Here is a 25,753-nt window from a genome sequence, read left to right as displayed (position 1 = left end):
AGGTACAGAATATAAATATAATAGTACCTACGAGTACTTTCGTTGTAATTTGATTTGCCGGGTTAGAGGTTTTTAAATATTTATTAACTTTACAATTCTGCTGAACGGTTTAAATAAAAAACCATTGTCGGTTTTTCTGGCATACAGGTGTTACAAAAGGGATCGTTGTGATTGCGCCCTAAACAGGTAGGTAAGGTCGTCTTAATGTCTACAATATTTGAAGATAAGTATGGCTCTTTGAGTGGCGAGCGCCGGGTGCCGGTCGCTCGTACTGACTGGCGGCGAGACAGGCAGCCCGCAGGGCAGGCGCACAGGCTGGTAGAGTAGGGGCTAGGGAGGGCGCGGGGGTCTCGGTGCCGTTACGTGCTGCGCGCGCGACGGCGGCTTTGCCACGACGCGGACGTGCTTCACTCAGTTCGTGCGCGAAAGTCGTTACCTGCGTCATATGATCGCATTTCCTTCACACGCGAACACCGATCCCTGTGCGATTGGATCAACAAATACATTTGTGAATTTCACACATACAGTGGTTGAAAATTTCAGTGGACGCGTGTACGGGATTACCGGGAAACCTGCTCAGTGCTTTACCACCTTGTGCGAGAAAGTGTGTGACGTCATAGGACCGGCGGGCGATCATATGTTGGACGCGGATGCAGTGATGGAATGTGGCGTGTTGTTGTGGTGACGTGCGATGGTGCAGTGCCTAGGTTTACCTTAGCTGCAGCGCCGCCTGGGAGCGGGTCTTCCACGGGAAAAATGCGTAGAAAAAGATGAACCAGGATGCTGAGAGCTTGGTAATATCAATTCTATATTTGCACTACTTATTTACTCGTAAACTTAATATCACGATTCACTACACCATAGTATCACACACACAGTTGAAGGAAATTTTATCCAAAAGGATTAGTCAGCAGGGACAAGTTACACTACGACCTCAACGAACATGATTTTTGCACTGAGTCGAATTCAGAATCATCTATTTATAATGATGATATAGAATGTAAACGTTGCTTGCCTCACAATAACGTGTACAAACGATGACGTTCAAGGCTATATGATCGATTTTATTCAGCTATAGACGTGGTGAATTTCTTAATCCATTTTTCAACAACATTTAAGATGAAATACTTAAACCTCCTGAGTTCACAAAGTACATGTTACCTAAAAACCTAACGACTTTTACGACTAGCTTTTAGTTTGTCCATAAGGATCTTCCAAATGGAAATTTAACATAACCATAGCTATCATCTCTACGATAACCATTTAAATTGTGGTAAAAACTTTGAAACTATCCAAATTCAAAATATTTTATCAAATATAATCTTAAGATCTTGACGACAAAAACACTTGGTGAACTGATGTGGTGAGTTTAGTGACTCACGTGTGTGGGCATTTCACACCCACAAACGAGAGCTTGAAGATTGTTGACTACAAATACTGAATTAATTATTTCGATCGTCATAGAAACAAATCTAAAATGGTTCGTTTAGCTTAGAGAAGATTTACGAAACCAAAGACGTTTCTTGTAAGTACGTGACTTAATTTACAGGATATTTTCTGATAAGTCTTCTTTAAAAAACTTAAAATCCATAGTATCCAAACAATGAACGTAATTACAAAACTTCTTTGATTCCAGTGGTAACACACGATGTCGAAAGCGCTCGTGGGATAGTGTCTTACTTCACGCAGTCGTTCTAGTTTCTGCACCATTGTTAATGTTAGATTTCTTTATTCCCTGTTCACTCCTCCTTCTGATTGATAATCTGTTGTACTGAGATGTTATCACCAGATAAGCAGAATTCATATATTAATGTTTCATGTTCATTCATATGTATACCTACCACAAATCTTTTTGAAGCTCATCTTTTTGTTTCTACAACGACTGTCGAAAGAATTTGTGAAACAAAGCTGAATCTCTTCCTTTTTTTTATAGAATTGCGAATCACTTGCTAAGAGTAGGTAATATGATTGGCCGTCACGTAACGTAGACTGAGCAGCTACGATTTCGATACGTGCCTTAATGTCACTTACTTTGGTGAGGTTTTGTATAAAATTTAGGTAAATGAAGTTTTATCTTGTCGCAGTAATGCAGGACCACTGTTTCCATAGTATAGGTACAGTTCCTTCTTTCGTCTTCGCTAGTTGTGAAAGATCTAAAACAACCCTTTACTGAATTTTCAGCAATTTCATCATCATCATCATCATTTCAGCCACAGGACGTCCACTGCTGAACATAGGCCTCCCCCAATGACTTCCACATCGCACGGTTGGTAGCGGCCTGCATCCAGCGCCTTCCTGCTACCTTTATCAGGTCGTCGGTTCACCTTGTGGGTGGACGTCCCACGCTGCGTTTTGCTACCTTGCAACCTTGCTGCCCCGGCCGTCAGTTCTTACTATGTGCCCTGCCCACTGCCACTTCAGCTTGCTAATCCGTTAGTTCAGCGGTACTCAACCTTTTTTTTATACGGGCCACAAACACGGTTTAGTCATGATGTCGCGGGCCGCAAGCAGAAATAATTTAGGAGTAAAAAGAATTAGTTTTCCAAAATTACTTTAATGGTCGAGAAAGTGAAGGTAGTTACAATAAAATTAAAAATATTAGCCAAGATAACGATAAGACAGAAACTAAAATTTTGAAAAATAGTAATAACAGATGTAAATCATTCAATGTGATGTTTGAAACTGTGAACGCTTTTTCATTACTTTGTCCAGATCTGGCTTGTCGCTGCACGCTAACCTTATTACATCATCCAGGTGAGAATCTGTAAGTTTGTTCCTATACAAGTTCTTTATGTATTTCATTTTTGAGAATGACGACTCACACAGGTACGTAGACCCAAAAAATGTTAATAAGGTTTGGGCACTTCTCTGAACCATTTTATATTTTTGGGGAACAATGCTCCAAAATTCTACATATTCTTTGTTTTCCCTTTTTTCTTTAAACAGAACTTCTAGGTTGGTGTCATTTTTAAAATCGATGAATTCATCAAACAACTGTGAATAATTACAGTTTAAAACTGAAGCCAACTCACCAATAGTTGTTGTTTCTAAATGCCATGGATTTTCTACCAGTAACAAACATTTTCTTATTTTTCTTAGATCCTGAAATCTTTTTTGGAACTCGTTTAACAGTGCAGTTATATAATCCAAAAATATAACACAGTTTTTCTCAGAAATGTTGGAAAGGTCTTCTGTGGTCTTTAACATAGTGGAAAAATTTTGCAGATTTTTGTTCTGTAATTCTTTATAAAAAATACTTATCTTTTCTTCAAAAGCAAATACTGTATTGGCCATATTGGAGACTATCTTATCCTTACCTTGCAAACTCTGATTCACATTATTTAATTTTTCTGTGATATCACAAAGAAAAGCTAAAAGACACCACCATTCATCCTGTTGTAATTCAGGGTAAATTTTATTATTTTGGTCTAAAAAAAGCATTATTTCATGGCGTAAAGAAAAAAACCTTTCCAAAACTTTTCCTCTACTAAGCCATCGCACCGAGGTATGTAAAAGGACGTCGCTATACTCGCTTTTTAATTCTTCCAAAAGACTTGTAAATTTTCTGTGGTTCAATTCTTTTGCTCGTATTCGCTGGGTGCGAAGTACTAGGTGGGGGGGACATAATCTATCGCAGCGCTCATGGTGGTCAAAAGTAGAAATAATGTTAGCTCTGTCATCAGATGTATCTGTCAATGGCAAAGCGATTCTACATAATACATTTTAATATCATTAATTAATCGCATGAAAAGGGTCCTACTGGGAACTTAAATAAAAGAGTGGACTGTATTTCGATAGGGCTGTTTTAATAGCCTTTTACAATTTGGAAATAACTAAACTATACAACGTGGTAGTACAAAAATGAGTCACAGTAGTTGTTGTGCACAGATGTTCGCCTTATGATGAGAGCGTGAATTATTGAACTCTGCCCTTGTTTTGTTCTTAATTCTTCTACATCTCGGACTTGTCCAGCCAATACCAACAACTTTCCTTTAAATACGGTTTGTGGTTGGAATTTGATATTGTAACTCTCACAAACCCGGTCTTCAAAACGATACTCATTTCGATCTGAAAACGATATTTAATTTATTACTAGCGATACAGAAACATTTAAATATATTTACTGTTATATAATGAAACCGTTAAAGTAGCTTTTTCTTTTTGTTTTACTGTAAAACTACAACTATAAATGAAGTAAACAAACCCTGACACAATCAAAATTAAACACACTTTTTGGACTTACCTCATTTGATTTGAATGACCAAAATGATTTCAAAACCTTTTTTCCACCCAAATCGTGGTATCACAACAATTTATTAGTTGAAAATATTTGTTATTTTTTCATTTCGATATTTTTTCACAAATATACGACCTAAATGTCAATGTGACAGAGCCCACAAAGTTGTGGACTCTAGTTGGCGCTGTAATCGTGCACGGAGCCAATATAATTGACAATATTGATTACTGTCTTCATTACTGCTTCTAAATCGGGATTCACAGCACGCGCGATCAAGTTTTCTTGATGGATAAAGCAGTGAAATGTCACTAAATTAGTTAAATTATATTTTTTCTTAAACAACGCAATAAATCCATTTTCGGACCCAGTCATTGAAGGACAGCCATCTGTACAAACACACACAATTTTTTTAATGTCAATATCATTCTGCTCTAAATAATTGCAAATAGTATCAAGGTAATCTATGCCTCGGGTTTGACCTTTCATTGATAAAAATTTCAAAAATTGTTCGACAATTAGATTATTCTCGGTACAATATCTAACAAACAACGAGCATTGCGATGTAGCTGAAATATCGGTACTGGAATCGAAAGCCAAACTAAAAAACTTGCACTTTCTCAGGTTATCCAAAACATCTTCATGAATATATTTAGAAATGTCTTCAATACGCCTCGTACAGGTTGAGTCGGAAAGCTGTATTTTTTTTATATCAGCTAGTACCTATTTGTTTCTTGTTACTGAATTTATCAAAAAGTATATCAGCAGCACTAACAAAGCATTCTTTTACGATTTCTGCATCTGTAAAAGGTTTCATATGCTTACCAAGAATGTAACAAATTTCGTATGATGCCTTAGTTACCGCGGAGTTTTGTGACAATGCAACAGACATAACATTCTGTTGTTGATTTAATGATCTCTTAAAAAACTGCAATTTTTCATTTCTTAAAGACGATCCAGGAGGAAACGTGTCGTTGAACGAATTATGTTTTGTAGTAAAATGACGAGAAATATTGTATTTCTTCAATGTAATACTTTCACGACATATCAAACAAGTAGCTGCACTGTTTTTGTTAGGCACAACAAAATATTCAGTTTCCCACTCATCTTGAAACAATCTATTTTCATCAGATATCTTTCGTTTATACTTAGAAGATACTCCTGACATTGTTTTTAAATTAAAACAATAACGAAACACTGAACAACTTCAATAAGTCAAACTCAAAACAAGTTGCAACCGGCAAACAGAACGACACGCGCTCACGTAGAAGAGGGATTCCCGCTCGCGGACCTCCCTTTCTGCCAAACACTCACTGGATGGAACGCACCGCCGACCGCGGCCGGCTATCTAGTTACCTATTGTTTTTCTCTGCTGCTCGTGCACTATTTCGCCGACGCGTCGCGAATGGGCGCGAAATTCAAAATAGTATACAATTATCTCTGAGTTTACGCGGGCCACTGATAAAGGCCCGGCGGGCCACATGCGGCCCGCGGGCCGCAGGTTGAGTATAGCTGCGTTAGTTCGTTTACGGATCTCCTCATTTCTGATTCGATCTCGTAAAGAAACAACGAGCATAGCCCTCTTCATAGCACGCTGTGCAACTTTGAGCTTCTGTATAGGCCTATAGTGAGAGGCCACGTTTCCGAGCCATAAGTCATCACAGGTAGGTAACACACATTGGTTGTAGACTTTCGTCTTCAGCAATTGCTCACAATAATATCATGGAGGAAATATTACCAGCCGTTATCCAGGGTGAACCGGGTGAGCTACTACTTTTTATCGGAAAGATATCTCGTTGAAACCAATCGCAGCCAGTCTCACGTGGAGGTTGACCTTGAAAGCTTTAACCCTTTACCTACGGGCCCTTGGAAACCAAAGTCGCCTCTCAATACGGGGTATTTTAACCTATAAATTTGTTTGCTCCACTTTACATCAAAATATTTTAAAAAGTATGAGACTAACGGTATTGAAATTTGGAATATTATATTCTGCAAATTGTAATTTCATAATTATAAGCGCATTTTACACTTAATTTTCAATTTTATTGTATTTTTGTCGTAAACCGTGATTTAGTATTGGCTTTGCCAAAATAACAATAGATGCCACCCGTATTAAGAAGTGACTTTTGACTTGGCAACTATAGGTGCCTCCCGTAGGTAAGAGGTTAATAAAGGCACACATTATGTTTGGTAATAAAAGCTCTCTGTATCTTGTTTTTAAGCCATTCGATATACGGTTTATCTGTCTTGAATTGAAGTTCTCTTGGTGTTATTCAATTAAATGAAAAACGATGAAAAGTTAGTATCGTGTTGGTGGTCGTGAGCTAGAATAGAGATTGACACGTAGGAGATTTATTCCAGGAAAAGTTTTCTTATGTGGCCCATGTTAAGATTAGCTGCAGTTGTTTTCCATGGAGACACCCTCAAAAAACCTGTCTGGTTAGCTCGGTTTTTTGCACCGAGATCAAGCCAATTTGTAATTTTTCCAGCGCACATTTTATACTATTATTTTCTTTATTTTATTGCTCTAGAAAATAACGAACCTACATTCGCACTCACTCATAGAGTAAACAAGTCTCAGGTGCGCAATTCGGCAACCCGTCGCATTTTTCCGTAGAAAGTGAAACGAGCCGGACCTTCGGCGATCATACTTTCACGTCACGTTACGTTACATGGAACTAAGTAATTATTTGTAAAATCAATCTCGTAAGAAGACGTAATATCACGACGAAATTAGAACGAAAGTGTGATGGAATCCGAATGAAAATATCTCAAATTCTCAATATCTATTTTTCTGAAGAATAATGTAGAGATATTTAATTTCCAGAGGATTCAACATATTCTAATTTTTTTCTTATTATTAACTTGTACAATATCAGTACCTACTTCATTGGCTCATATTCGAGACGATAAAAATTTTCTAAAGACTAATCTACTTAAGTTGGTATTATTTTTAAAGTTAATTTATTACGTTGTATTAGCGCGTTGAAGTCTTTTCAATATCGCTAATTAAAATTGGCAATAATATTTTCAAGGTTAAAGAATTAAATGAAATATTGTAAATTTTAATTACATACCTTGATTATACTCGTATTATACATATTATGTATAGTTTAGGTAGGTACGTTTATGACATCTGCAGCTACTCTGAAGATTTTAATCTTTATAACACATTCATAGCTGCGCTGTTTCAGCGGTAGTTTGCATTGTTGTTTCGATGTAATGGAAGGAAAGACGCAATATTGTTTGATACTTATGCTTATTATTATTTATTAATTGTAATAAAAAGTATCGTTAATGCATCATCGATTGATTCCCTCGAAGTTGCAATCGCAATACAAAGAACGATTGCAACTGGATTAATTATAATTGTGAAGTTATTAGGTACTGCGTTCATAATATTTATTATTTTATTAAACGTTAATAATTTTCTGTTTTCTGCCCATTGTTTTTGCACATCAACTCGATGTGCATGTTGTGTGCACTTGCCATTGGAGCTGCATCTCAGCCTTAGGCTGGGTTGCACCATTTTATTTAACTTTCACGAACGTCAAAAATCTGTCTAACTCCATACAAAAATCACCGGTCATTGTCATAGTTATGGCTAAAGTAAGTTGGTGCAACTCAGCTTTATTGTTTGTTCTTTGACTGTTATATTATGGTTGTAACTCTGTTTTGTGCAGTAAATGAATAAATAAATATGGTTACTAACAGTAAGTATTTTAATCTCCAAATACTTTACCTACTTGAGATTTAAACAAGCCATTTTCAGCAACCAATTCCTGAAAGTTAAGGGAGGGTCGGAAATAAAATACTCTGTTATTCTGGTTTTGAACGTTGTTACTATACATTAGCTTAGGATCAAAGGAAATAAAAGTCTTGATAAATAAGCATAATATTATTATGTACCTACAAAACTGTAATCTTATGTGAAAGATAGTGATAGTCTATAGATTGGATACCTACTCAACTACATATATGTAAACTGTAATACCTACTGTATGTTCCAATGAAGATACACTTATTGAAATTAATAAGTAATTCAGTGTAGTTCTTGTCTCATAAATAATATCAGTCCATATCTAGGTAATCAGAAAATAGAAAATTTCCAAATACGTAGAATATATTCCTTAGAGGACGTGCCATTAATAATAATTACCTATTATATTACTTCTACCCAAATCGAATAAAAGAAGAACTAAGAAAATGTATCCTCTGTTTACGTGTGGTAGGCATTTTGATGGCATAATATCAAAGAAATGGCAAAACCGTAAAGTTGAGATCAATATTTTTCAATAACAACTTCTTACTGTGTGTCTCATAACGTTAACGTTTAAGAATTGAACATCATTACATTGCACTAGAAATCAAAACAAGACAATATTGAATTCTTTAACTTCGTGTAATATCTTTAATGAAACAATATCAAATAACACTAACAGAGCTGGTACCAGATTTCGTAATCAAACTGCGATTGGAATCATTCCTTGATTGAAAATGAATAATTACAATACAAAGAAAACCACTGCTATTATTTATTTATTACTTAATGATTATGAAAGTCCAAATAAATAACCAGAAGTTCAGTTCCTCACAAACCCGTGGCGCTGAAAAGATCTCAGCAAAGCTGTGTGAATTGTATAGCAGGTTACGAGGTTCCTTTATGTGATAGAGTTTCTATCAAAACAGATTATTTTAAAAATATTTTATTTTAAAATTAAGTAAGTTGAATTGAACTTTCAAATAGAAATCAAATGTACATAGGTAGGTAATCAATACTAGAAATGAACCTACCTCTATAATGATGTTAAACAATGACGATTTAAACGAGAGCTTAATCATGTCAAAGGACGTAACAGTGTGACGTCACTGTTAGGAAAAGCCAAGAAAATCCTGCACATGCGTGGTTTCCTTGTCTTGTCAGTCCTCCGAGCCGTGAGACACAGTTCGTCGCGCGCTCAGACGACGCGCACCGGGCGTCGAGCGCGGAAGGGCTTGTCAACGGTTCACGAGACAATTTAGCGCGTCGGTATACAATTTTTGTGACAATACTTTTGTTCTGTTTTGATAGTGTACAGTCGAAAGTTTTGAGAAACCGAAGTACTTACTTGTTGAGCGTTAGTGAAGTGTGCACCGACAACCGCGACAGCGAACCAGTGTCAGACTAATTATTGTTTTGTTAGTGTTGAAGAAGTACTTGTGTCGCGAGTGATTTGCATGTGCATATACATACATTTTAGTTATACAAAATTTGTGAAACAGGATCAAATTATTTGGTAAATTTACGTACTCAATGTCATGCTTAATTTATAAAATGTGTTAATTAGCGCACTAATTTTCGTAACTATCAAGGTAGTTCACCTCAATGTGTAATGTTGGTAGGTACTAACGTAACGGTATTATTGTCACAATTTGTAATTATGTACTGCGTTTAAACAATTTTTATTACAAATGTAATCTCGAGTGGTGTAGCTGCTCCAAAAGTTGTGCACAACTTGAGGCGATAACTCGATCGTAAATGATACACTTACCTTGAACATTAATCAAGTTTAAAACCACTCTTAGCAAATGCAAAGTATATCATGCATAAGACGATAATAATAAAAACTGGAGTATAAGTAAACATCATGCGCGGAGATGGTGATATAATTTATGAGGCTGAGTTATCTTCATGAGAGACATTACTAAAGAATAATCTAGTATAACCTTCTGCCTGCGCTATAAAATATAGAGATCATATACAGAGTCTACCACAAAAGCAGTTAACAAAAACCAGGTAGAATTTGGTAGAGACCACCTTTTGGCCGCATTGTGCACACCTGACGGGGCGCCGGTAGCCACCTGTCGCTATACAAATCCGCACTGTGTGCCAATTACAATGTAGTAAAGGCGAAATTCGATAAATAAAAAGCGCGTAGCACACCTGCCACGAATTTGGTCAGTGGATTTAATCCAGTTTGTGCGAGCTTCATTACTTTAGAACATGTAAACTTACCTGGCCACAACAGGAAGATTTTATAATGTTATAACCGCAAAGATGGCTAACTAGATACATATAAAATAAGTGAAGTAGGTATGTAGTATCTTGAATCTGTCGAGGAACATTAAGTAAACTCGCTTTTGATTGTTTATAACTGTTTACTGACTAATGAATGGCTAATTACTGCATTATTATCATATACTTAATTGGAAAGCTAGTTAGCAAGATTTTTTTTACCTCAACATGTTTGTTTAAATCTTAGTTCTTGGGGATACACGGAATCCACATATTAACTCGCTCTACAAGTCGCGAGGCGCTCCCTTCCTCAATTATCCAATTTCCTTGTCAGATATCGACCTAGTCACTAGTCCCTCGATTCATTCAGTCGCAATCTAGCAACTATGAAATGCGAATACGAGTAACGAATGGTTTCAACTTTTATTTCGAAATCTACTGGTATCTGGTCTAAAATGTTGGTTGGCTGACCTACTTAGTGAGTGCGGTGCCATTAGAAAACCTAGTCTAATCTAAAATCTCCTTAATGAGAGTGTTCACTGGTCATTCCCCCAAATACCTAATTATGGATAAGATGATAATTTAATTAGGTTAAACACTTGTAGAAATTGTAAGTACACCCACTCAGAGCTTTTTATGTCATTCGTTAATTGAATTTTGAGAAATCAATAAAAAGCTATAGAAGTAAGTAGGTACGAGTAAATGTCAAGATGAGTGAAACATAATCGAATGTCATTTCTTTCACCGTTATTGGCACCGAAATATAATTCTAGGAGTATTTTCAAGAAATCCTGAAGAAGGCGGCATTTAACGAGAAATTATTTATAAATGAATTCGGAATATTTATCAAACAACTACAAATACAAATTCTTTCAATGACAATATCATATCAGAAAAATAAGTGACTCAATCAAGATAAGTGCTCGATTGATATGTTAACAATGTGCTGACCGTCATCAATAAACAGATGACGATCTTTTTCTCCTTTTATCGATACCTTCGATCAAGTCATGTGATGGAAAACTCATGTTATTGATTTTTCACGTGAAAACAATAAGTGAGCTGCCATGAATGTACTGTATTACTGTTCTGAGGCAGTAGCGGCGTAAGGGGGGGGCGGTGGGGGCGGTCCGCCCCGGGTGCCAAGCATCAAGGGGTGACAAAAGTCGCGCAAATTAGTACTCACATCATGATACGGGGGGGGGGGGGTGCGATTGGTATCATTATAGCTGATTCGTAAATCTTTCATCTTCGACAAAAATCCTGGGGGCCACCAGACCTGACCATTCTGGGGTGCCATAGCCCCGAGCATGGGGGGGGGGGGGGGGGTGATCGCCCCGGGTGCCAAGCCATGCTACGCCGCCACTGTTCTGAGGTACGGGGATGACCCCTAACGTCCTTTCGACATTATGTACGTGTCATGGACAATTTCTGTATGTGTCATTAACGTGAATTGTTGTTCGCTCAATTTACTCGCATGGGTATAAATAGCTCGCTTAGTGTGACTTAGGGTTGCACAGGCACACCGCAAAACGAATAAAAAACCCTTAGGATCACTTCGTTTTCGTGTCTGTTGACGCAGACACATTTTCTCAGAAACACTTAAGTAAGACTGGAAATAATCTCATTATCATCAAAGGCTATTTAAACTCGCCAGTAAATTAAAAACCTTTTGAGTGTTTTCAGTTGACTAGTCTAGGTGGGTACTATCCTGAAATTTGACAATAGTAGAGCAATAGTGAGAGCCAAATGAGGGTACAGAACCCACAGTGTGTGAATACGTATCGTTCTTCGTAGGATTTTATTAACCTAGACCTTGGTGTTCATCTTATCGATTAAGCCGACAAATAATACTGCCGACATCGTAACATCGTACCACTTTCTTAACAAAGTCGCAAATCTCTGTCTGGTATCAAGCTAACTAATTTAATTATGTCACACACAAGATAGTGTGTCAGTAAGAGAAGAGAGTATAAGAGACGGAATAGTGGTGATTTGGGTAAACCTATGACATCATACAAGTAGGTTGCTTGGTAGGTAATTGTATGGGTACAAATTCTAATGTATGTTACAGAACTTACAGAAAAGGCATTAAGGCTCATAGATGAACTGTTGATATGCATTTCAGTTATCCGTTCCACTATATGAGCAAGATAATGAAGTGGTATCATTAGTGCTTGGCATTGAGTACGCAAATGTGTTTTGATAGGGAACAAGAACGGTGGCGAGTCATGTGCGGCATCGGTGAGGAAGGTTGTCCAGTGATGGTAGTGGAGGTCGGTTGAGGAGTGATGTTGGTGCGGGGGTGCGCGGGGGGTGAGCTGCGGCACTCGCTGGCGGAGCGCACGAAGGCGCTGGCGGCACGCTGCCACGCACTGCGCTCGCCCGCCCGCGCTGAGCGTGCCGACCGTTCAGCCGAACGCCGCCGCCCTAGGCACCGCAAGTCGCAGACCCGATGGTACGTCAAGGTAAGCTGGGCTCCTAGCACGCAACTGATCAATTAGCACCTGTTCAGTGCGTCATGTAATATAGAGTACGAGTAATACTATGACTAAGGTTTCCTGCTGTTGTAAGTCACACAATCAACTGCAATGAGACTTGAATTGCCGTAAATGAATGAATCTCCATGCTACGAAATAAAGCTCAGATTCCACAAGCCTTTGCTTGACAGTTCTTTGTCTTTGGCGAACTGTAATTATTGATGTAAAGGTAGGTATGTTTTTCGAACCGATGCTGATGCATGAGTCACGGTGGTCTAATTGTTTCATTTTTTAAGGAAGGATGTGTGTTCTTCAGAATATTTCGAATAAACATAAAATATGTTAGAATACATAATGGGTTTTTTGCTTATTGGCATCCATTTCCCAATGACTTTTAGAGTCGAATGTATTTCCATATTAAACTACTTTGATTTAAAATTCCTTCATTACGCAACGAATGCCCTCGCTCATCTTTATCAACAGAGAGCGGTGATTGTATTGTGTCTGCTTCTGTGTGTGTCGCAGTCAATAGTTTGTAGATGCATTCTTGTCTACAGGTGTATAAGTAATTTTATTATTTTCTGTTTTCATTCAGCTGTGTCACTGAAGTGTTTCTGAAATCGCTGAGAAGACTCCAGTTAAATTTATTTACGTATGTAATAATTATTACATATCTAGTATTGATATTAGAAGGAATCATTGGGATTTCTACCACAGTTCTGTTTAAACCCGAAAAAACGACAAGTAGAATAGGGGGGACTCGACCTATCGAAACTTGGGGTGTTCCTACTACCGCTGAGTAGAGGACGTCGTATGTAGTAAACACGACCAAAACGTCCTCCACGGTCATCCTGCCCTACACGGGCGGGTCATACAAGCCCCCACTTATGATAGAGCCGATGGGAATAGCTGGGACTACAGAGTCTTTCCCGTTTGATGGGGTGGTGGTATACATGTGCAATACGATGTTCTTCGCATACTTACTATAGCTACTAAGGCTATTTAGGCTCAGCTGACTAATACGGTTACGGTCATCTCTGATTTGTTTACCGAGTCATTCTTTCTAGTTGTTTTTGTATGAGTAATTTACGATTACACGTCAAATTAGCTTTGAGCAAATAATAACCAGATTCCTATTTGTTCAGTTTTCCGTTTATCGTCTGTTGTGACTAGCGCATTGAATATTGCTACCTATTATACCTACTTACTAATGTATTTGTTTTTAAAGTAGGTACCTACTTCGTAGTGTAACCTAGCGGTACTTTAACGATATTTAAATAAATGCCTAGCCATTCTAATTCAATTAAAACACAAGGTCATTAGTTTAGAATGTTTTGACGGTTTTGTGCCAAACAAATTATTTCGTAGCATCTTAATAATTTCCTTTGGTGGGTTCGGTACTGTGTTAAAATTTACGTTTATTGCTTTTTGTGTTTTGTTGAAAACGTGTTCTGTTTGATAAGTGTATGCGATTGTTAGCCAAGCAAGTGCTGTGAGTGGTTGTTTTTGAAGCGTTTTAACTGTTTTCATTATTTCGCTCGTGTAGTGAAGTGGCTTATCGCGCATTCGTCTGCTTGGTTGGCAATGCAGGTCAAGGCTTGTGTTATGTGACTGCGGACTCGGCGGAGGAATGCGGGCGCGCTCCGCCCGCGTGCATTGAGGATGCGTACCATCAACAAGCGCGCTAAGGTTGGAATGCCGACTCCGTTTACTACGAACTAACCTGGCTTACTTCACTACACTAACAGTTGTTTACGTTAAACTCATGTGGATACTGCAAATTACCTACGCACGTAGAGTTTATTATCCTACTTAATCTAAGTTAAGAATATCTTAGTTTCTCAGCCTTTTAAAGTGCATGGAAACATTTTTTGAAATTGAAATACAACACAATTATATTAATCTCTTTTAGTATAAACTAACTGTTATTTGAAGAGGGTTTAGCAAACAACGCAAATACTTAATCGGATTAAATCGTAGAAAATCATATACCTAAATCTAAAACGGTCCTTGTTATACGTTATGCCTAGTTTTCCGTTTTGGAAAGAAAACTAATTTCAGATCGGGATAAGTTGAGGTCTTGGGTTAACGTCCACTTCAGCTTGCTTTGTGGGTAAGTTCGTTGACCTTCCTCCCCTTTCCACCCCCACCGGGCGCAATGTATTATTCTGGCAAATCTCCAGCATTTTACATTACACGAGGTGTTTGGCGCAGCTCGTAGTTGTAGTTTTTCGTCTGCTGAAAGGACTATCGCACCTTTTGAGAACTGTTGTGAAAAGGTAATAAAAATTGCCTACATTCTGGAATGGTCACAGTTTCGTATTTTATGAGACTTCGGTATTTTACAAATGCAGATAATAAACGGGGGACGAACAATTACTAAAACACATAGTTACTTAACTAGCACATAAATAGTACTTAAATTACATCGCACGATAGGGGGTTTCTAATATTTCTTATCCAGACCAGTACAATTTCACTCACAAAATTATGTAAATTGTAAGTACCTAAGTATCTACTTATTACTTTGAAATTACGTGACTCCTACTTATAACGTTGCTAGGGAAAATATATTCGACATGAGGATCTCAAGGATATGTCGCTACGAGTGCTACGACCGCTCGTCATTTTAATTTCATTATACGAGCTAAATATTCGTAAGTGATGATCAATTAATTTAACTAAATAATTCAGCGTATTAAGTAGCAAGTACACGACATGAATATGCGATTGTTATGTGTAACATTCTCTTTATAGCGATGTTAAATCGTGTTTACTCGCGTGAATCATTAATGACGCGTCAATATTTATGATGATCAAATTTTATGGACGTAGGTTTGCTTATTGCTCGTTGTAGAGTTTATTGAATAATGCAAAATGATCACTGATTTATGAATATATTAGTATTGTGTAAACAACTTTACTCCAAACAATTTGTGATAAGATTTTATGAATGTCTTAGAAAAAGAGTTCAATGTTTTGAAGTTTCAATTGTTAACGAAGAGGTAGTACAATATTATAATTGTGAAATGAAAAAGTAAATTATTTACATATCATTCAACGTAATGAACACTAAATAATGTACGAGTAGGTACCTGGATAATACTGCTGCACGGTAGCCAAGTTCGTAGAAGTAATATCACACATTTTGCAATGCTACAAAAGAGAAAACGAAATTGAAATATTAGCCTATTTTCTTTTATTTTTTAAAATTTTGAACCTCTGTGTGATAAAAATAGTTCTGTATTATGTTTCTAGATTCTGGATGCCATTAGAAACCTTCAAGGCTTCAAGTTTCAAAAGAAACGGTAATTTAATAATTTTGCAAATGTAGAGATGCCAACTACAGCATACTTTATTTAGTGCGATGAAAAATTATTTGGATTTAAGAAGAGTTTACCCTAGGTATTTGTAACGAGCGAAGATCCGTGTTAATGGAAAAAGAATACATTGAACTCGGTAAAAACTGAATCTCCTAGAAAAAGTTCAATCAGGTCAATGAATGAGTGTCTGAGACTGTGGCGGCTATTACAGGTCGATGGGTATCGATTGTCGAGGTGTTCGGGCCGACGAACTCTGCATAAAATGTATTCATCGTCACCTGAAGATATCAACTTTGATTTACATTTACAGCAAGAATAAAGCACGAAGCCTTTATGACTCATATAGTGATTCCGGGAACTATTGCCATTGGTGTAGCCATAAACTAAAGCAGTAAATTGGAATCACCTTACCAGTACTCACAAATGTCTATCATCTAATAGGTTAGTAGGTAGTAAAAGTCGAATTATGTGAAAAATTTGACCTAAACTCCGAAGTGAATAACTGATGTTATTACTTCTGACGCTGTGCATGACCTGACTGACTACATTGTTAGAAACCTAGATAGTGGACATAAAGTTTTGGGAATATTTTTGGACTTGGCAAAAGCATTTGACACGGTCTCTGTCCCGATTCTGCTAAGTAAATTGGAAGGCATGGGAATACGGGATGTGCAGTTGAGACTCTTCGAGAGCTATCTAAGTGAGAGAACCCAGCGAGTTAAAGTAGATGATGTCATCAGCGATGAGCGCACTGTCAATTATGGAGTTCCCCAAGGCAGTGTCCTAGGGCCCACACTTTTTCTAATCTACATTAACGAACTGGGAGGGCTTAAGCTACCTAACGGAAAATCCATAATTTTCGCAGATGATACAGTCCTATTATTCAAAGCCAAAACATGGGAAGAGGTATACGGAAATGCTCAGCATGGAATGAATCTAGTAACGCAATGGCTAAAAAATAATGTGCTGACCCTAAATGCCGACAAAACCAAATTTATTTCTTTTACTATAAAAAAACAAGTTGACTCATCACCTAATCTTGCTCTGACTGCTCATTCCTGTCTTATGCCAGGACATGGTACCTGCTCCTGTCCTTATCTTAACCGTTGTGAGAGTATCAAGTACTTGGGAGTCTATATCGACGAACATCTCAGATTCCAGGAACACATCAACTCTCTCAACAGTAGGCTCAGAAAAATGATTTATGTTTTTAGAACTCTGAGACACGTTGCTGATGAGTTCGTGCGCAAATCGGTCTACTTTGCACTAGTGCAGTCACTGATTACTTACTGCATCACTGCCTGGGGAGGCTCGCCCAAAACAAACCTCATTGATCTTGAGAGAACGCAACGAGCTATTCTCAAGGTCTCCTACTTTCACACATATAGACATCCCACGTTCCAATTGTATACCCAAGCTAAGGTCCTAACAGTGCGCCAACTGTTTATATTGCATATAGTGCTCAAGCAACACATCCTTGTCCCTTACAAAAACCCCTCTAAAAGTTCACCACGTAGGCGTCAACTGCCAGTGGACCGACGAACTCACAAGTTCTCAACATCTTTTTCGCAGAAGTTCTTTTGCTATCTTGGCGGATTCCTTTATAATAAGATCAATAAAATTCTTACAATATACCCGCTAACGAAAGTGAAATGTAAAGTGTTAACTTCTGAATGGCTAAATACTCTAAATTATAATGAAACCGAAATGCTTTTAAATGTACCACTTTAGACGTATTTAAACAAGCGAGTTGAGTGTAACTGTTTCTGCTTTTGACACTGTAATACTGATTGTTTCAATAACCTGTATCTATCTTTATACTTTGTTTTCTTTTTTCTATATTTATATAATACTAGCTTTCCGCCCGCGATTTCGCACGGGTGAAATTTCGTTTGTCACAGATCGTCATAAATTATAGCCTATGTGTTATTCTGGATTATGAACAATAAAACTGTAAAGTTTCATCAAAATCCACTCAGTGGTTTTTGAGCCTATTCATTACAAACATACAAAAATAGTTACAAATCTTTCCTCTTTATAATATTAGTATAGATGTATTTTTTTGGGAAGTTGGTTTGTGGAGGGGGCCTGATGACCTGAAATACAAGCTTCTTTTAGCTTAGTTTAGGCATCAGTCTCCCACAATAATCGAATTCTACTATAAGTCTAAATTGTATTAAAAATATTGTAATGATTGTTGTGGTGAGAAAATAAAGCATTTTTATTTTTTATTTTATTATTATTGTCCTCGTGGGGCAGAGTACTGAAGTAATCCAATTTTACGAAACGTGAGTCACTGTTTCTACGAAGCGAATTTAAAAACCTTTATAAGACTCTTTGTACGCAGAGGTCGCGTTCTAGATATTATCTAGATTTTGTCAGAAAGTAAACTATGGTGTTATTATCTTAAATGTTATAAAAAGTAGCAGTTTGCTTACCTATAATATATTAACGGAATCGGTAATGTAAGCATGACAAGGCAATGTTTATGTTACACGCCACGAACGAAGAAAGTTAAAAGCGTGTTGTGTGTGATTTTCCAAATAAGGAAAGGAAATGGATACATACTAGTTACACCTTTTTACTCGTGCCTTAGTGAAATCCTAGCACATGCTGCATATGGAATGACCATGCGAGAGATGTGGCTACATTTGCGTTCCCGCTTACCTACAAAGAAACACAAAGGCTTGCAAAGGGAAGCTCTTATCAAGATTAATGCAGACATTGAAACGTATTTGACTTCAGAATAATTTAACTAGTGGTGGTGAACAGATATTATTCCCGAATAATATTTGTACACAAGCACAGATATAGGAGCGTATCCTCTTCATATTATATTATATTACTTACACGTGTGTAAGTAATTTCCTTCAACAAAGGTTAATATGCCATGTTTCTGGGCATTGGAAACCTGTCTGGGACGTTCCACCTAAGCTACTTTTGGTTCTTGTTTGTTAGTTCAAATTCCAAGTAGGGTGGGTTTTTTTGCATCTATATTGCGTTTAGAGTGTATCTGCTGTGTCTTCTCGATGGGTACATGTGGATTAATTGCGGTTGGTATGAAGTCTTATCTGCAGGCAGCAGGTAAAAGGTTTTGACCACTGAAGGTACGCAAAAGATTATCTGTATATCTATGTTATAGTCAAACCTCGAAGTTCCGGCACTCCTAGGTTTGACTAGTCAATCCTCAGGTCTGACTAGAAGTCTTAGTCAAAGCCCAAACATTTCGGTCTTTGACTAAAGAATGTTAGTCAAACCTAGGAGTAACCAATTTGGTTAGGCAAACGTCGAAACTCAATTTAATGAAATCGGGGTTTGACTAGTCGAAACTCAATAGACTTTAAACTAAACTATACTTCATTCAGATCTCGAACTTATTGCATAGGCGTTACGGTCGGTTTCTCATTAGGTGAAGCTACGAGTAACTAAACTTATTTACTGCGGTTGAACCTACCTATGTCAGTGTTTCTAGACCGATCTTGAAATTACTAATTTTTAGGGTTCTGTTACCTTAAAGAATAAATATTTAAAACGGGACCCTATTACTATGACTTCGCTAAATGTTGTCTGTTACCAGACTCGTATCTCATGAATCATTCTCAAAATATTTATTTTTCTATTCACTTTAAAAATAAATAAATAATTCAGCAATCGTGACTTTTGTTGCAATTTTCTGCTTGATATTAAAATGTAAACAGATGAACCCTTGAAATATTCACATAATATTTAGTTGCATAAGTATCTACTTTAAAAATAGGTAAATCACAAAATTAAAATTAAAAAAAAATTAAGGGGGGGCTCCCATACAACAACAGAGTCACACGGAACTCTTCGTGAGCGAATCCGACTCGCACTTGGCTGGTTTTCTATTTGCCGTCTACTTTTGATCGAGTCTGCCAGTCGTTTCTCGGATTGACTAGGCAAAGCCCGAAACAGATTATTTTAGTTTCGGCGTTTGACTGAACAGTTTAGGCACTTCTAGGTTTGACTTAGTCAAAGGCCGAAATAAGAATTCACTTCGGGGTTTGCCTGAAGGCCTTGGTCAAACCTAGGATAGACCAGTCATTCCGCGAAGAGACTGCATATCGACCTTTGACTATGACATCTACACCGTGTACCTTCTAGCGGCTTGCGACTTTATGTAGGCCTCATGCTACCTGTGTTACCGTTGCTTGTGACCACGGCGCCGTCTTGCCCAATGGGTAGTGGTGATGGTTCCGGGTATCATCGCGTGGGGAGGGCGCGCCGGCGGCGGAGCGCATCCGTCACGGCTGGCGGTGGCTCGCGCGTTGCCCTCAGACCTTCGTCGAACGTTTTCTAATGCTTTGGACAACGCGACGCTTGTTTTCACAATTGTAACGCAATTCCGTGTGCGATTGCGCAACAACTGTTACGTTCAGTGCGTCTAGACGAGCGCTTCAGTTCGGGACAACTGCCCAAGTTGAAAAATAAAAGTTATTGCTAACGTATTAATAACGAATACTCAAGACACAAATTACTTTTATCGGCAGAACCGTTAAACTTGTAATTATTTTTTATTACCCATTGTAATGCCATATAGATCGCAATAAGTATATCATGAGAATATTGATGTTAGATAGTAGGTAAATATTGACTCTACTTGGATAAAGAATAATAAAATGTGCTGAAAAGCGGAGGTTATACGTTGATGCGGCATGGTCTTTTCAATATAAAGGTGCTCTCGGGAATGTGAATGTAAATCACTGTAAGTGCTCTTTCCGATACTTACTCGTAGGTAGGGGGTTGTGGGAGTAGTGTGGTCTATGTAAAGCTGTTGAACGTGTAGGGCAATAGTGTAGATATGAACATGATTATTTAGTATGATTTTGCAATTTTTTCACCAGCAAAATGAAGTCTTAAAATAAACTCGTATAATAACGACTTGGTTTTTTAGTATGTAAATGTCTTGTCAGACTAACTACCTATAGCAATTGTATCAAGGAGAAAATAGTAAAGAACCAAATCAACTTTCTCATTGTACCCACGAGTAAGTATTATTTGCCATTGTCATGCAAAAGGCATATTTTTTTACTTGACTTTTATGTCACGACATTGATCGACAACGACTTCGCGTTTTTTAAATAAAAGGACATTGTCAGAAACCGCCTTAGATTCCTGGGCACAGCAGTAAAGTATCAAAATTAATCTCTTACTTTTTGAATACTTAAATATTAATTAGATTGTAACGGACACTTGAGGATTAGAAAATGAAATAATAAAAGTCTTTTATATGTATTCCATAATACTATGACGACATCCGGACATTTTAGGGCGTGGCCTGCTCCATATCCTATGAAGTTCCATAATTTGTGTCGATAAAATCTATGTAAAATCGGCACAAGGCAATGCCGTACTTCATTGTTAGGAATCCATGTAATAGTGATGTTGACTGCGGTCATCATAGACAATAAGATACCGATCTTGTAAATAAAATAAATCGTCCATATTGCTACAGTATGACTAGATTTTAATTAAAAGTTAAAAATATATTGCACGATACTACAAGAAGCTATCTAATGTGTCCAACTGGTCGAAGGTTATGAATAAAATAAAAAGAATTGTGATCATAACACTGATATAGACAATGACAACAATATGGGATCATCTTTAATATATCTGTAACAGTTTCAAAATCCGATGAAAAATCCAATGCCGCTTAAAGTGAGAGAAATGTCTAAAGTTCTAATAGAATTGGAAGTTTTATTCGCTCAAAATGCTTATAACAATAATTGGTAATACATTTCAAATATTAAGTACCTTTATAATGTATCGATAGAACCAAAAAGATGTCCTCTCAGCTTGGAAAGGGAAAACCCAGGATTGGGGGAGCGCTCCAGGCAATGTTCAAAACATTTCATAGGTGGTAGTAAATAATATTTATTTTATTATTAAAATTGAATATTTTGATATTGATAAAATTGAATATATCTTTCGATTCAAATACCGAATATTTTTCAATCGATAATAATTATCGAGAATTGTTAATAATATTCAATTAAAAGTTGTTCAATCCCTAGTCATGCATAGACTAAGACGGTAACCATGGAGATAGTTAGTTTGGTAAGTCACGTGTTAAATGTCAAGAGTGGAAAGTAAACATAGGATTCATGTTATTTATTTACGTGCAAAATGTAAGTAAGTAAATCATAAAAGTGGAACGCCGAGCTATTTCCAAAACCCGTCCAATATTATAATACAATTTGGCTGCGACAACTACAATACAGAACATCTCCCAAATCGATGTGCATAAAATAATATAATACAATACTAGTAAGTAAGAGGTTATGATAACAATATTGCTATCAATAAGATTATAGAATTGGTCCGCCAGGAATAATTGTTCTTACATAAAGATTTGTGTCATTTAGAACCTAGAAAGTATTTTTTCGGCACTGTTGATCTAACGGCGAACAATGTATGGAGAACGAACATTGTCCTTTGATTACTTATCTTCATAATGTTGCAATAATACCTACAATTTGATGCATTACTGTCTCACAACTTATCTAGAGTCAGGTAGGTTAATTCATGACACAATATTCTAATTTGATAACAACCAACATTTTAATTTTATACTCGTCAAATCCCATCCAATTACGTATGAGAGCCGCTGGAGCGGGGACAGCCCGCACTGACGTGGCTATTTTTAGCGCCAGGCCGCCGGTGCAAGCCTCAATCGATACTGTACCTTGCCGTAAGCAAATTTTCCATAGCTCCGCTTAGATTAGTTCATATACTAAGTATAATAGATAATTTTCTTATGTACTAGGTAATTTTCTTGTATAAAGTCGGGTAACCGAAATAGCTTCTCAATTCTATCTCATTACGGAAGATAATGTATTTAGAACCTTCATTTAGAAAATACGATTTCGTTGGGAGGGGTGCGTTTGTAAGGTTTACATTATCTGGGAACTGGGACAGATTTTTAAAGTTATTGCGCGTTGGGAAATACTGTTTGTCTAATTAAAATATCAGCGCATATTATTATTACAGACTTTGTAACAAATAACTCTACAATTCTACATAATAATAGTTTACGATTCAGAATGACAATGTTTGTGTGACTGTTAACGACGTGCAGCTCTACTGTGTAGAGCACTACTGTTGTTTGTTGTCCATCGATTCTGGAACGTTCCATCAAGAATTGATTTGATAAGTGCTTCTCAATAGGTTCAAGGGAAAGGCTCCTCGTTGTTTGTAATAGACACATTGATTGGTCTCGGTTCAACAATTCAGAACAAAACAACGGTCTGGTTGTAACAGGACGTAGTTAGGAGGTAATTTAAAGATTGATAAATGATGAGATGGGTCCGTAGGTATTGCTTGCTGAATTCAATGCGTGTTCTAAAATGAAATAGAAGGTTAAACTTTTATTTAATACAATTTTAGGTGCTAAGTATAGTACCTATAGTCGTAGATAAGATACATAACAAAGGAAATGCTTCACACTTATGGAAAAATATGGAATACAATGTGTGATGAAGACCCAAAATAGCATTTTAAAAAACAGTATTAGTTGTTAGAGCTGTTTATGTTTTTATTAATACCCTGTATGAAATAATATAAAAGGAATACCTAATAATTGTAATGTACCCACCTCTTTTGTCTGTAAAAATACCTCAATGGCTTCCTAAGTGGGGCTGGAGCTTTTGTATGAATGTTTGAAGTAGACTAGGAGGCGCCTAAAAAGTCGTTGTACAGAATTGAATAGAGTTCAAAGAACTGGCTGACTTCATTTATTTCCCGAGTGGCTGGGTTTGCTTTGTTTTAGTAGGTTGGTTTGGTCAGCCAACATTCGTCGCAGTTTCTACCGTACTCTACCATTGTAGCGTCGTTTAAATATTGAAGAGATGTTGTGTAACTTACTTAGTTTAACATACAATTGTTTAACGTACAATCGTACTTACCAAATAATCGTTAAATTATTAAAGTTGATGCTAACTGCAAAATAAACGCTAATACGCTATTAGTTTGCACATTCGTTTAACGTATTTCGTAATTTTAATAGGCCTCACCGATCATTTTGAAATTATTTACAGTTAAAAGATTCAAATACATAGGTCGTAAGTACCTATCATAATATGTATGACCAATTTAATACAATAGAAAATATCAGGTTGTGTACATGGTGGCCATCGCTTTAAATTGAAATTTCATAAATAACTTGATATCAAATAATAGAGTAACACTCATACATAATGTAAAAGTTTAGCAAATCAGTTTAATGAATAATGAATGACTGCCATTGCATAGCACGTAACCCGTATTGTCAGTTGATGGACTGTGATATTACGGGTAGGTAGATTTGTGGAGTTTAGATTTCTCTTTGTCAAACGCAACAAATCTCTTGTTTAAGTTTGTCAGTAGGATATTTTCGAGTATATTGGGATATGCGCTCTTAATACATTGTACGATATTTAGTGAAGTCTATCATACATAATTTTACAACACACGCAAAATCGTTTCAGCAACCAGCGTCTGCTTAGTAAACCTGTAAACTGTAAAATGGATGTATCACACTTCTAAGTAGCTTCTTTTCATTTTATAAAAAGCACTTTAATTGAGCTGGGTTTCCAAATTCAGCTCGCGCGCGGTGCAAAACGTTTAATTTCAGAATACCCTAGTATTTTCCTTTTTACAACGTTAATACGATTGTTGGACTTGTATTTCACGCATGTAGCCAGGCTGGCATTATTTATGCTTCCCTCGGGTCGGCAATCGCGAACCCGATTTCATCTGGATAAAAAGTAAACAGTTGGGTTTTACACGATTTCAATTATTTAAACTACATAGAAAGTTAAAGCTTTGTACGGCGAGGAGTTAGGATTTTTAATTTCTGAAAATAATTTCAGATTAGAAAGCTACACTTGAGAGTGTAGTAGGTACTTAATATTTAGTCTAGTCTACACTTTCCATGCTAGTAGGATTTTTTCTAATCATTACACACCTACGCTATAAAATTAATCTGATTGTAGACATCTCAATGAAAATATATATTTTATCCATCCTTACTTGTGTTTATAATATTATGAAGTTATAAGTTTTTATAAAATATTGGGTTACTAAAGGGTTTCAGTTCGCCACCTCAATCATTCCAGCTGTCAGTTGTAGTCAAGCGGACAGCTGCATTAATCGCTCCATTGCGTGCGCGGGCGCATGTTACTTAATGTGCTACACCGTACGTCTTTTAATTTGTACCTTGATACTTCTGTTACATCTTCTGCATTAAAATAAAGACACTGATGGAAAATTACTTAATATGCTTACAAACACACCGTAAGCTATAATAAAACAATAGTACGTTTCAATAATATATTTTTATTTTATTTCCTATCAAGTATTGCTCTACTTTCTTTGCTTTAGGTATGCAATATACTTACATACATATTTATGTAGGTGTAGGTAATAAAATATTGTATTTAGTTAAAAAATGCATTTTCACCTTAATGATGAAATTCGACAAGTTCAAATTATCATTTTCATGAAGTCGATTCAGTAAACACCAGCTAAGTATTAATTTCCTCCGAGTGGTGGGAGCGGAAAACGCATTTCATTATGTATATTAGGCTCCTCCGGGAACAAATGACCGTAATTTGGAATTGGAACACATGCCGACAACATTTGTAACAATTTAGTATTTACAGGCGTATTTAGAGCATTTAGAACTGCTGAAGTGAGCCATGACTACTTCAAATTCGGA

The 25,753-nt window shown here is 36.8% G+C and overlaps 1 protein-coding gene across 5 annotated transcripts in view; it reads left to right on the top strand.

Annotated features, from left to right (window-relative positions):
- Positions 1–355: 355 nt before the first annotated feature.
- The window catches only part of LOC135087709 (ral guanine nucleotide dissociation stimulator), a 40,451-nt gene continuing 15,053 nt past the window's right edge, over positions 356–25,753 (top strand). For 2 of the 5 annotated variants that reach the window (XM_063982474.1, XM_063982473.1), the window contains exon 1: positions 356–794. In XM_063982474.1, coding sequence (XP_063838544.1) covers positions 771–794 — 24 coding nt within the window. In that variant the 5' untranslated portion in view covers positions 356–770. Of the gene's footprint in view, positions 795–9,207; positions 9,511–9,535; positions 9,613–12,357; positions 12,698–25,753 lie in introns of those variants that run through there. The other 3 variants (XM_063982467.1, XM_063982468.1, XM_063982469.1) reach the window with 3 other exon arrangements.

Source organism: Ostrinia nubilalis, chromosome 3 (genome assembly GCF_963855985.1).
Source record: "Ostrinia nubilalis chromosome 3, ilOstNubi1.1, whole genome shotgun sequence".
NCBI lineage: Eukaryota > Metazoa > Arthropoda > Insecta > Lepidoptera > Crambidae > Ostrinia > Ostrinia nubilalis.
This window is presented reverse-complemented; position numbering and strand designations above follow the sequence as displayed.